At 50.4% G+C, this 12,555-nt stretch overlaps 4 protein-coding genes across 4 annotated transcripts; 2 read left to right on the plus strand and 2 right to left on the minus strand.

Moving 5' to 3' along the window:
* Nucleotides 1-413: 413 nt before the first annotated feature.
* Nucleotides 414-863, minus strand: BDV14DRAFT_202985 (uncharacterized protein; the record flags this gene model as incomplete). The annotated part of the gene is made up of 1 exon (XM_073774180.1): nucleotides 414-863. One exon carries the CDS (start codon nucleotides 861-863, stop codon nucleotides 414-416), a length of 450 nt encoding a protein of 149 aa, XP_073625132.1.
* A 3,768-nt stretch (nucleotides 864-4,631) lies between these two features.
* BDV14DRAFT_210694 (uncharacterized protein) lies at nucleotides 4,632-7,571 on the plus strand (the record flags this gene model as incomplete). Its single annotated transcript, XM_073775949.1, has 3 exons — nucleotides 4,632-5,110; nucleotides 5,170-5,668; nucleotides 5,741-7,571. The coding sequence occupies 3 exons, from the start codon at nucleotides 4,632-4,634 to the stop codon at nucleotides 7,241-7,243; spliced, it is 2,481 nt and encodes an 826-aa protein (XP_073625133.1). The 3' UTR covers nucleotides 7,244-7,571.
* BDV14DRAFT_202987 (Hsp70 family protein) lies at nucleotides 7,342-9,928 on the minus strand (the record flags this gene model as incomplete). The annotated part of the gene is made up of 9 exons (XM_073774181.1): nucleotides 7,342-7,571; nucleotides 7,647-7,797; nucleotides 7,866-8,073; nucleotides 8,124-8,224; nucleotides 8,303-8,402; nucleotides 8,454-8,715; nucleotides 8,767-8,833; nucleotides 8,907-8,933; nucleotides 8,984-9,928. 9 exons carry the CDS (start codon nucleotides 9,926-9,928, stop codon nucleotides 7,342-7,344), a joined length of 2,091 nt encoding a protein of 696 aa, XP_073625134.1.
* Nucleotides 9,929-10,365: 437 nt separating this feature from the next.
* On the plus strand, nucleotides 10,366-12,308 carry BDV14DRAFT_210696 (uncharacterized protein; the record flags this gene model as incomplete). The annotated part of the gene is made up of 2 exons (XM_073775950.1): nucleotides 10,366-11,281; nucleotides 11,368-12,308. The coding sequence occupies 2 exons, from the start codon at nucleotides 10,366-10,368 to the stop codon at nucleotides 11,913-11,915; spliced, it is 1,464 nt and encodes a 487-aa protein (XP_073625135.1). The 3' UTR covers nucleotides 11,916-12,308.
* Between the last annotated feature and the right edge of the window lie 247 nt (nucleotides 12,309-12,555).

Raw genomic sequence — 12,555 nt, forward strand, 5'->3', positions numbered from 1 at the left:
GCTAGCTTACCTGGCTATGAAGTAAGCAACAGTAGATAGATAGCCCGAATTGCGTTGCTCCCAGCATTACTTCGCTATGCAGAGAGAAAAACAAACTGTCAGATGTGTGACACTTTGAATTCAAGGTGTTCCAGTTCAATACTAGATCGAGCACCACTAATTTACGCTGTTTATGGTGTATATATTCCCGTCTCGATGCGCCATGGTTAATCGTCATGGTTATTAAGCTATGTGACAAAACATATCCTCCTAGTATGGAGACGCCCTGCGACGCCTCGTTAACATATTCAGCGGCAAATTCTATGACGGTCGGGAGGAGATCCGAGTACCGTTTGAGGTTCTTGTCCAATAATTCCATAGCCTCTTTCTTGACCGTGAGTTCGTCAACGAACTCCGCGAATAGCAGGCAATCCTCACGGTTCATCACTTGCCCAGTCCAGTTCACTTGCCCAGTCCAGTTCACGAAGCCGTAGTACGGCTTCCGAGATGTGACCTTGAAATGACACCGGCGTACCGCATGTAGAGACGTAGACATAATTAAGGGCGTCTTTCGTACTGTCGAACTTCGCTTTCGCAGCTAATACGTCCAATATATACCCCGCTGTCTCGGTGACCGGGTCAGATTCAGGGAAATTTGGGACTGTCGCCAGCTTCAAGTTTTTGGGAGCTATCAGATTCTTGGAGTTCACAAGCCTCAAGCTTAGAAACCAGCTCGTCCTTGAGTGTGGTTTTTTCGCCGGTGTCGCTTTTTTGTCGTGGAAGATGTGTTCGACCAGTTCAATCGAGAAGTTGTAACTCCTGACCCGCTGTTTGTACATCCTTGTAAAGGTCTCAGGAGAACCTGCAGATGTCCAATATTGCATGATTTCGATGAAGTTTATCGAAGCATCCTCCCTTCCAAGACCCCTTGGTGAGATCGAAACCAAGGCATTGGAAATACGTGCACCATCTACTTGATGGTGCGCTGACCATGATTGATGATATAAGTGATGCTGATGTCCATTTGAAGAAGGTACAAGTATCGGAGTAGAAGGGCTTTCAAGGGGTAGACTGGCAGGAAAGACCAGTGCTCAGGGAACACAATCTCCCTCTTTAAATGTCTAACAGCCTAGCCACCGATGCTTTCCCCACCGACTGGCCTGAACCCCATCTGAGATGACTGGTCGACCGTCTACTAGACATCTGAGTTGCGTTTTAGCCTCCGATATTGCTACAGGGCTTTTTGCAAGTCGACATCTACCTGAATCTATGCTGGATCTCAGGTTAGACTATAGTATCTATTTTCGTCAATATGGATAGCCAATAAATATGGGATTGGTGACCGAGAGAAGGCAAAACTTATGCCGGGGCTGGCATGGGCATTTGTTCTTGCCGGGCGAGACTGCCAGCCCTTCATCGTTTTCCTCCAGTTCCTCGGAATCCCTGCGAGATTCTCCAGTGCCCTGATGCAAACGCACATTGTTGAGCTTGTAATCGACAGATGGACAGTTCAAGGGTTCGGATACTGTCCATTAAAGACACTGGATAGTATTGCGTAATCTAGAACTCCTTGATAGTTCGGCCTTGGCTCGTCCTTTCAACGGAAGAACAGGTGGACAACTCACAGCCATCTCATTTGCTTGTACTGTGACATTTGCAAATGCCCGCCGGCTATTGGCAGATGTTCCGCGTCATCACGCTTTGGCAACCACGGAAGACAGGCAGTCACTCAGAGGTAGCGGCGGTGCTCCTAACTCTATTGCGGCGCATAGTGAATGATGTGCGTCCGCCAGGTACAATGTTCATTTCTAACCTCGAGACAGAATAATCAGCTAGCACCTGCCGAAAGTGCCATGTTGCAGGGAAAGCCGTGCATATCCCACACCTCGAGGGATTGGCGGCGGATGGCATTCGTTCTTGTCTATATCTCTGATGCATGTAGTGGCGAGGTGTTCCCCAACCCTAAGCGCCTCATCATACCCGGAGGGAATCCCATTGTCTGGAGGATTGGCATTACCGGAGCTCGAGTCCATGTTACGATAAGATCTACTCGGCTCCAATCTAGGCATATATCATTTGTGGTAACACCGTTAGATGTAGTTGCGAGAAGCAGACAATCCCAAACTTGTTTCATTGCTTAGGGAGTAATCCCAAAGCAAGGGATAACATCACGTAGAAGAGTCCCTTTCGCGTCACTGGGCTGCTCCAGGAAGTCGGATCCATCCGGACCATGTTTATTGTAGTCGTGCTTCACTCACATGAGTTCCTCCACCCCGTTAGAACAACCTTGCCTCAGCGACGTGGCAAGCACGCTATAGGCTCGATGCGCTGTGCGCAACTCGTAAGGGGTGAGAGGTCTGGCTTTTTCTCATTTCCAGATCGACGATAATTCGCTCGCAGTCGGATACCAGAAAAGTTGGGCTTGAACGGTTTGCTTGAGTAGCAGCGAACAAACATCATCTTCAGATGATCACTGCACTGAACTTGGAGGTGCTGAAGATGAAGCGTTCCACGTCTAATAGTTTCAGCGCAAACGCAGATGTGTCCCATGGGCGATGTGCGTATAGTACGGGCTCGCTGCAGTTCGCGCTTGGCTTCGGCGATAGAGCACCGAATAGACTCTCTAGATTTCTAGTTTGGTGTCGAATTCCCGGATGGATATCAGGACCGCGCGATGTATTCTGTCATGGATGCTTTCACGCGGTCCCCACCTGATAGAGGAAGGTCGGATGTCCTACCCGCAAGAAGGTCAGGACGAACCAGCCATAAAAATTAATCTTCCACGAACTAAAGCCGAGACCGCCAATCGCAGCCTGCGTTTGTGGTGTGGTACCTCCGTCTTGTCGGAGGTTCGGTATCGTGCTAATGCCACGGGAGGATTGTGGATACGAAGTCCAACAAAGGTCTGCTGCATGCCCGAGGATTATGCGTTTGATTAGCTGGATGTGCCGCCGATGCGGTGATCTGTAGCTAAATGCTACCAAACCGGTCTCGGCGGGTGTGTGATGCATTCAAGGGCTGAGTTTTGTAGTAAAGCGAGTACCTGTGATTTCCCTGTTGTGGTTAGTTTTGCCGCTTTCGGGATAGCCGCCCGATACGCCGTAATGTCATCACCGTCCGCCGGGGCCTGAGTATAAGAGAACCGTCTTCGCTGTTCTGCCTCTCTCTCCTCCCAATTTCTTCTTTTTCCCTCATTCTCCCTCCCATATTCTGCACCCGCCCGGTCGCGACCCATCGTCTCACCTACTCGAAGGACGCCCACCTGATTCGCCCCCTTTTTTTCTCTTCGGAAATTGCGGCTGCGCCCTGTTTCTTTGGAATGGCCCTTTGCACTAGCCAAAATACAACACGCCATTTCAAGACCCAAGGCGTACATATGACAGGGAATGCAGGATTAACTCAACCCGCGATGGTCTGAGTTTGAGGGATGTTCTCCTTTTTGTCTTGGAATAAGGACCAGTTGCTTGATCTACGGGTTATAAGTACCCTTACCTGTCTTAAGTTAAAAGCAACGCAGATACTTTTACCAGCCTCTTTAACACCACAGTTTGCTTCCCATTCTGCCTGTCTTTCAGGATGGATCGCCAAGTCTCTTACAATGGTCCTTTGTCTTCCTTTCCTTTGCCCTGCACTTTACCAGCTTCATGCCTATCATTTCCAATGAACCATCCACTACCCCCAAAACCTCACATTTCCATGTCCTTCAATGTCTACACTCCTGCCCGCAAGCCTGCAATCATACTGCTGACATGGCAGCGCAGCACATTAACCAGGGCAAACCCATTCCTGTGAACAACAATCAAGAAAGGCCCTCTGCGCGCAATCACACAACTGCGTCTTCTGTTGGGGTGCTCAGCGGCCCTAGCAAAGACAGCATTACAGGATAGCATAACCGCATACTCAAGCATTGACATGAGGGATTGCACCCAAGTCTCTCTTCATGTCGGAGGCATTCAGAAGCTCCCAAAGGGCATGATAGTCAAGTCGTGGAGCCGTCTCAAGCGGAATGTGGAATCGAACGGCCACGCTTTTCGAGTCCGTAATAAGGGCTCCATAATGGGGGCCGAATTTAGCGTCAATGGCCGCCCAACCGACCAGCAAGATTTTCATGTCGTCAGCACCCTGGTTGAGCTTGATGTCCTCAAATCCTCCCGTGTCTGTGGGTCTTTCATAAGTCCTGCGAAAGTCAGCCAATCTGAGGCGCACGGTCCAGGTAAAACCATTCGCCGCCGAGTGCCCGGCCCTGATGCTCGTCCGAACCTCCAATATAGCGCTGCTCTGGGGCCGTGGCGGAGGGTTCGGGGCTCGCGGGCGGAAACTAAATAGGTAAAGGTGGATCGATAGAAAGAGCCGCAATGGAAGATGGTAAGTGTATCCTGTTACTTTTTGATTCGGAGAATATCCGGCTTCGTCATCCGATATACAGAGGCAGAGATATACTGAAATTCCCCATACTCCTCTCCTTATCTAAAAAGCATCGCTATCTCCAATTGGGGTTAGTAGCTGCTGAGTACCCATGTAGGTCATGTGCCAGAGGGCCAAATGCAGCGGGGTTCGAGGCTGAGCCTGTCGCCGTGCGTGAGGCTCCCTCTACCAACCTAAGCGATGGTCGCCTCTAGCGACGTCAAACCTAAGGTAGCATTAAAAGCAAAATGCCGCCCATGCCACCAGAAGACTTCTGCAGCCGGGACAGGTTTGCGGAACAGCAAGGCATCGTGTTCCTGGGCCCCATCGAGCCCGAGAGCTGGCCGGCCCACTGGCCAGAGACCCGGCGGCGCCTCTTCAACCACATCGTCAACCTGGGAGACTTAAAGTTCGGTACATTCGAGGCGAGTAATTCGGACGAGATGCCCTGGCGGGCGCAGATCAAGCAGAGAGCAGTGAAATTGGCGTACCTTGCGAGGCGGTGCGGGGCCGAAGGGAAGAACGAATCCAGCTGGCGGTTCTCGCTAGAACACGAAGTTCTGAATCGATTTACGGTCGAGGTGTCGTGTCCGACGTGCCGTGCCCGATTGTGGCGCTCAGAGGTCGAGGCGGACGTGGAGTTGAGCGATGCGCAGGCGCTGTCGTTGGATGAGCGAAGGCGCAAGCGCACGGCCTGTCGGTGTTCAGTGACATTGGGGCCGAATCAGTATGAGATGAGATACAGAATCTCCTGATCTAAAAAAATGCTGCTAAATGCTACACTAGGGACTTCCACGGCGTAAACATGATCTTCTCCGATCGGGCAGAAACCTCGATCCACTACAACCCTCCTCTGCCCATCAGGTCTGGAAAGAGGACCAAAAAGCGTTATGAACAGCCAGATAGAGTATACGGATTGATCGAGACGCAGAACATCAAGGAACTTCTGGATTCGCCATATCGAAGAACAGCAGCGGACGGCAGCCAGGAGTCAGTTCGCGACACCCTGGAAGCGTCACCTTTCAAGGGAGACCGGAAGCCACTACTATTTCCTTTCCTTCTTGTTGAGGCAAAGTCAGATACCATCGGTGACACGGCAGGACTCGAGAGGCAGTCGGCCTTTACCATAAGAAGATTAATAACCATCCAGGATGAGCTGCGTGCGGCTACGGGAAAAGAGACCTCCTGGTTGACGGGACCGTTGGTGTGGTTTTTTGGCTGGCACGGGGAAGACTGGTATGTCAGAAGCAGCTTCATAGATGACACGGGCCCTTCTCAAAGATATGTAAGTTGAACGAGCTTCGGGCATATATTTTGGTCCAGAGTCAGTGAGGTTGATAGACTTTACGCACCCTAGTGTATCCTCGACCTGTGGCAGGGCAACATCCGCAAACATAGCAGCGCCCTGCAACTACTTCTGATAGTGGACTACATCTTCGACTGGGCGCGTGATGGGTACAGACCAACCATCATAAAGGAATTGAGCACGCTAGCAGGTAGCGAAATGCAGGTCTTCGACCCCGATATCTTCTCGACCGGGGATCCAAGCCAGTCACAACTTCCGACATCGCAGTTATCCGGCCTATCACCTTCGCAGGAACTAAGCTGGTTGCAGATTGATCCATCAGATTCTGCATCACTGAACGTCACTCGCCCTCCGCTCGGCGTGGTACGGGATGCCTCGAATATCGAATCCCGGTTCCTGGGACTTTGTATCAGCGAGACGGATGTGGACGAGTTTTGGGATTTCATGGATGTAGAAAGCTCCTCGGAAGCATCTTTGCAGGGCATACTAAAGTCTCTGCAAGGTTCCTGGCGAGTCACAGGAGACACTTTGTCATTTATACAGGCTTGCTGGTCTGAGAGAGGAGGAGCACCAAACGCGCAAGCAAGCGATAGCGCAGATGACCAGACTTTCCACGTCAAAATCACTATCTCGTTCCATGTGGCAGATGATTGGACCCCTATCCAGCAACTCACGTATCTTGCCGTTTCCGAACGCGCCCTTCGCCTCCTCCTACTGCAAGCTCACGGCAGCGCTAGCTTCCATATGCCGGAGGGACTCCAAGAGCAGATCAGCAGCGCTCCCACTGTTGGCGCATCCCAGGTCGAGCCGTTCATCGCTTCGATCAAGCGACAGTCCATCGTCGGCAATCTAACAGCAGCGATCGACATGCTCTGCATGTCAAGCACGGTTTCTCGGACCCCTGGCCGCATCCCTGTAAAATGGCGGCTAGGTAGAAGTGATACATGCGACTCGTTTGTGGGTTTCGTGCTGGACAGCGTCCCGTCTATCCTGGCTGCGGTGGTGGCCCTCCATGATGCATCTAACAAGGCGCTTGGTGATGCATTGACCAACCGAGCTGCCTGGGCCATTTCTTCGCGAGATAAAATATCTCTAGCTATTCATACTGCCGAGCCATGCCTGTGGCAACGGCTGGATCCTATCTGTCACGATGGACGTGGATGTGCTTTGGTGGACGGTCTCAGCCTGCCAGGCAATAACGCAATGCCGGCTGCAAGATTCTGCCTCTTCATTATATCAAGATACGACTTTGGTGGATTTGTTGCAGATATACCGGGTATAATTCAAGGTCTAGCTGAGGGCGGGCTATACTACTCGACCCTACTGCTAAATTCTAATTTGCAGATCAGCGATTGCTCTGGGTATCTAAATCGATTAAAGAGAGCAAGACTGCTTTGGCGAGCAGCAGACAGCCTCGGTCTACTGATGCACTGGATTGAAGACCTCGAGTCACAGCCACAGCGGCCAGAAGGGCCTGGACAGACACCGGACTCGCCTATCCTGATACCGTCAGGTGAAGAATCTGAAGTGGACCCAATGGACGAGGATTGTTGAAGTTGCATGGAATTAGCAAGACTGCATGTAGTCAGTGGCTATCAGAGACGCAATCTTGACAAAAACCGCTACCAGGAATAATCATCTTCATGCGTAGATTAATCCGTGCCAGGGATGAATGCAGCTGCAATGCAAATCTGCGTCTGCGCGCGGCACCTTTCACCGGGCGGACAAAACAGCTTCACAGAGAGATTTCTTCCATTAACTTCCATACAAAGCTCGTAGTGAATTTCGTAAAATTTTCCAATTGGCCCTGATTTAAGCTTTAGTAGGCCCTCGTTCTTGATTGGCTCCAGATCGATTTGGAATGTGCCCAATATCTCCGCCCCTATTACAGTGGTAACACAGTTTCCAGTCAGTCATGCAGGCAGAACGAAGTGGGAAGGCCAAGAAAAGCATATACCTCTATTACACGGGTCGTGGCTTTGATAGTGATCACGCGCGTTGTCGAAATCAGACACCCAGATTTGTTGATAGATCATGAGTTCTTCGTCCAATTTGAAAGTTTGCCAGTTGCAAGTCCGGAATTGCTGCTGTTTGCTTAAAATCGAATTCTGTGTCTGTCAGCCCTAGACTCATGGTAGGATTCTTCACAGGAGAGGCTGCCAGACAGGAGGATTACCTTTTTGATCACCCAGTCCAAAACACGTACATAGTACTTTCCGTCCTGGTGGTTGAGTCTTCGAGATTCCCTGAGGTGGGCATGCTCCTTGTTGCTGTATAACTCAAACTGGAGAAACCCGAAATTCGACTGCACAATTCGCTTAGGTCCGTCTGCTTTGTTGAAGGCGCGGAAAACAGCTCCATGAGAAACTATCACGAATTTATCTCTAGAATGGTATGAGCCATTGAACAAAAGTACTGGGAGGCCAAAGCTTACATGTGGGCCGGAGGATACACAATCTTCAGATCATTGAACTCCTCTTCTATGCGATATCGCAGGATTGGAGCTTCTGAGAAACCCCCAACTAGAAGAATTGTCTGTTTGCGGGACATCAGCTTTCATAAAAAGAGATCCCCAGAACAAAGAAGGAATTAGAATATCTTGAAAATACCTACCTGGACCGTCAGGTTTCTAGCTTTCGCTGCGTTGATCTGCTGGCGAATGAGTTTGATTATGCCCTTCAAGCACGGTTCAAAAAGGTCCGCAATATCTCGTCTGGTAAGCGATTAGCACTTATCAACGTACAGGTGGCTCCATTTGACGAACCTCTCAATATACAAGGTCGAATTTCCAAATCCCAGGCTCTTATTGGGCTTGAGCCCGTGCATAACTATTGATTCCCGTCCGTCCAATCCGTTTGCAGGATCAAATTTCCGCTTGATGTCATATTCAAACTTGCTCATGAGATCGTGCTCAATGATGTACTCGAAAGATGGACCCTTCAGTGACTCGTATGCCGTACTCTTGATTCTGCGTATGACTTCCTCTTTGAGAGCTTGGTTAGCGTAGCCAGAGCCGCAATTGCTTCCTAGCTTGTTGTCAGATCGTTTTATGGGAATTTATAAGTGTATCATCATACCGGTAGGGGTTACAACTTCGTTCACCCGAAATGGTTGTTCTTGATCGACCATATACGTGATCGCGTCCTGTTTCCTTTCCGTTACGACGCTGGACATTGCTTTGGGGGTGAAGTAGCTTTACCACAGTCCCACCACCTACATCGCAAACTATAAACACTTCTCCTGTCTACCGTCAGGCAATAAGTATAAGAACTTTACACTGAGCGAGCCACTTACCGACAAACTTTTGCTCTCCGCGCATGACTCAAGTATATACGCGGCAGCAGCCTCGGGTTCATTGAGAACGAACGGGGCCGCAAGTATACCGAGTTTCTGCTCTTGTGCTAGATCAATAATGATTTCCTGTAAGGTACGTATCGCTTTTGCCGGCCATCCGGCGGGCACGCAGAACACCAGCTCGACCTCGCACTCCTCATTAAGCCCCGCTTTTGTTTCAAGAAAGTGCTTGGTATGTTTGAACAGCTGTCTGAGGTAGTCTTGATTTGCCTGAGTCTCATCTTTGCGAGCTCTGAACAGCGTTCTCCTCAGCTCCTCACGAGGGCCTCGATTTTCCCTTTGGTTTCCTGGAAGCAGGAGCTTTGCATACTGAATAATCCGATTCTTGTAGTTCAGGTTGTTTTCCTCAATGCCTACAATAGCTTGGCGGGCACCATAACCCCAGTAATAACTTTCGTTGAGGTACCAACCCTCACTGGGTACTTCTGGAAGCATGCGGGCTGGGGTGTCCGGCCAATCGATGACGGACATGATCTGCTCCCCGCGGAGAGTATGCAGAGTGTCGGTCGGGTCAAGTTTGACGTAGGAGACGGAGGAGAAAGTGGTTCCGTAGTCAACCCCGATGATGAACTTGGTTCGTGGCTGGTTCGGTTGAGGCTCTGGGGTAAACATGCAAGCGGATGCGGATCGCTCGGGGTCGCTGGGCGGTTCGGACGGGAGGGCGGAAGTTCCCGTCTCAGTGCCGGTTGTGGCTCGCGGAGTCCACGCGCTCCGGCTGCTCCCTTGACTTCGACTTCGACTCCGACTCCAAAATTCGCTAGGGAAAGCCTCCAGCATGTTCAAGCCTTCATCTACTACTTCGAAGCCTGGTAAGTCAACATCTAGATCGATGATCGTCGATGCCCTGCGTCGTTTGCGTGATGGAAGAGCCCGCAGGTTCGCCATGGCACCAAGAAAGGAGGCAAATAAGCAGGTCAAGCGCTCAAAGGAAGAAATGCAATTTTTAAGCGGCTTCCTACCGGGTGGGCGGGTTGCAAGGACGATTTATTTCTGTCGGTCCAGGCACGCTCAGCCACGTCGAGTCTGCCCTTCCAGGCAGTCTCGGCTAGAATTCCAATTAAGATCGAAAGTCAGCCTCGGTGCCTGCACACTAGGTTCCATTAGGCAAGGGCAGCACGACGCCAGGTGACGTCCCTATCCCTGCGCCCGCGGTCGCATCGCATTCACAGCTATCGTCCCCTGAGTTGGCGATTCTTGTCCCTTTCCCATCCTTTAACCAATGGGCCGTGAAGCTCTGTTATTGCTGCCTATCTGCTAAGACAATTAGTTACTTCGACTTTCAAATTTATACCTGGTATCTTACTCACATTTTCGATGCGAACATGTCAAACGCATCTTCTCGTGATGTTGAAAGACGGGCTCCAGTCGAAGTGGTCATTCCCACCCCCCACCGCAGCCGCAGTATGTTAGGCTGGGCCATGCTGCAGCCGGGTGAGGTCGTGGAGCCGTCGCAGTTCCGAAAGGCTGGTATATTGCAAGAGCATATCCTCCCAGATGACGCAAAGCGAAATCGAACATCAGCTTTTCCTGTGTCCTCGACTCAGCCATCGCAAGAGCCGACGGAAGACGCGGAGAGCGGTGCAGATGATCAGGCTTCTTTAAAACGACAAATAACCCGTTTGAGAATAGAAATTGATCTCCGTGCTGTTGCAGAAGCTCAGGAAGTTCAACGACTTAAGACGGAGGTGAAGCGCTTGGATAATCTGAGAGCAGAGTTGAACAAGACAATTGACCGGCTGATCTCTAACGCCGTCCGGGTATCACCTACACAGATGAAAAGTACAGCCGAGGAAGACAGTTTATTGCGCAGGAAAGAAAAGGTGATCGAGGCACAGATCTCTACGATCAAGGGCCTTGAATCAAGCCTCAGCAGGGCTTACGAGCATGATGCTCTGCGTTCCAAGATTCGAGACATTGATTTGCCCACAAATTCTGTGGTCATTGCAGATGCATTCAATGCTATCATGATAGGCGTCATCCGAGTTGCAGATCTGCTGTCTAGCTGCTTGCATCCTCCACGAAAAATCGCTCGTGCAATCCAAGCGAACACAAATCTTAAGGGCTGGATTGAGAACACAGTAGGAAACAACAACACCCTGCAATTAAACCCCGACTTGGTTCTGCGGGCAATGCTTTTCCGTCTCATCCGAGATCAAATTCTCTGCTCTGAAATCTGGACAGCTGTCCACACAGAAGGATTGATGCTCAGAGCCTATCAAAGGGCTGTTCAGCAAACTGGTAAGCACTGCCTCCCTCAGCATCTAGAGCTGATAGGTGGCCAATTGCTCATGCTGTCTGCTAATATGGCCATCAATTGCGAATAGCCGGTAGCGACTTTGCCGAGACATTCCACAAGGCTGCTTTGTTGCATATGTTACATCATGACTCGGACTTTGAGGCGTGCTTCATCAACGCTCATGCGAAAGAGCTTCAGCTGTACGCAATGACTCTCCTAGACCCCCTCCTCGACCCCGCAAGGATTGCAGCATGCCAAACGGATCTTTCGAGAGTGATGAACCATCATTTTTGTGAAACTTTCTCCTTCCGAGCCCGGTGTCTTGCTCCAGACGGCATACGCTACGAAGTCATACAATTCGAGCCCGGGGCACCATTTGATCCCGATACCATGGAGCCACATCCTGCTACGGGGGACAATTTATCAGACCCAAAGGTTAGCACAATCAGGTTTTGTGTTCATGGCCTTGTCGTGGCGCATGAGGTTATAGAGACAGAATTAGAGGCACCTAAGCATGAATTGGCGAGGGTCAAAGAAATGAGCCAGCCGTTTATTTTGTTTTCGAAACCTCGAGCACGGAATGGGGCAGTGGCTGGAAAATTGATCAGTGGCAAGGCAATTGTCGTAGTCAATTGACTTGACACCACCCAGATGTAGCGGACGGGGTTTCTATGCCACCCACTTCCTGTACGAACAAACGCAGTTGTCTCAAATCCCAGCCATATATTGTTTCAATGCTTTGTTGGTCAAGGCACACTATGAAATCCCCCAGTCCGCCATTGTCAATCCCTACTCACACAAATATCCCAGCCGTTTCAACGGCTTAATCATGACCTCATTTCATTATCACCAACCATCGCATTCTACCCCTTCCATGCACGAACATACTTCTCAGGTCACACGGCTCCAACTCCCATTATTCGTGCTAACAGCTACACACAAGATCCTTGTCCGTTCCAATCTTCCTTTCTGGTTCCGCCTCGTCTGAGCTCCCAACAGCAGCTCAGCGGACATCGCATAGATCTATGTTATAGCAATATTTTTAACGTAAATCCCGGTTGGTTCGTAGTTCCCGGGTAGTCCGTATGTGCTGTTTTCCATATAAAATAGCTATTTCTAATCTACTTATAGATAAGTAACCCTGTCCTGCCTTATCAACCCGCCCCGCAGGGCTGAGCAAGACTAACTTCCCAGGCAACCAAGTAACAAGATTAGCTACAAAGTGGGCGAAGCATTCGGACGCGAAATCTATCCCTACCAAGGTCACATTCGGTTG

The sequence above is a fragment of the Aspergillus stella-maris genome (assembly GCF_047715825.1).
Source record: "Aspergillus stella-maris strain CBS 113639 unplaced genomic scaffold BDV14scaffold_54, whole genome shotgun sequence".
NCBI lineage: Eukaryota > Fungi > Ascomycota > Eurotiomycetes > Eurotiales > Aspergillaceae > Aspergillus > Aspergillus stella-maris.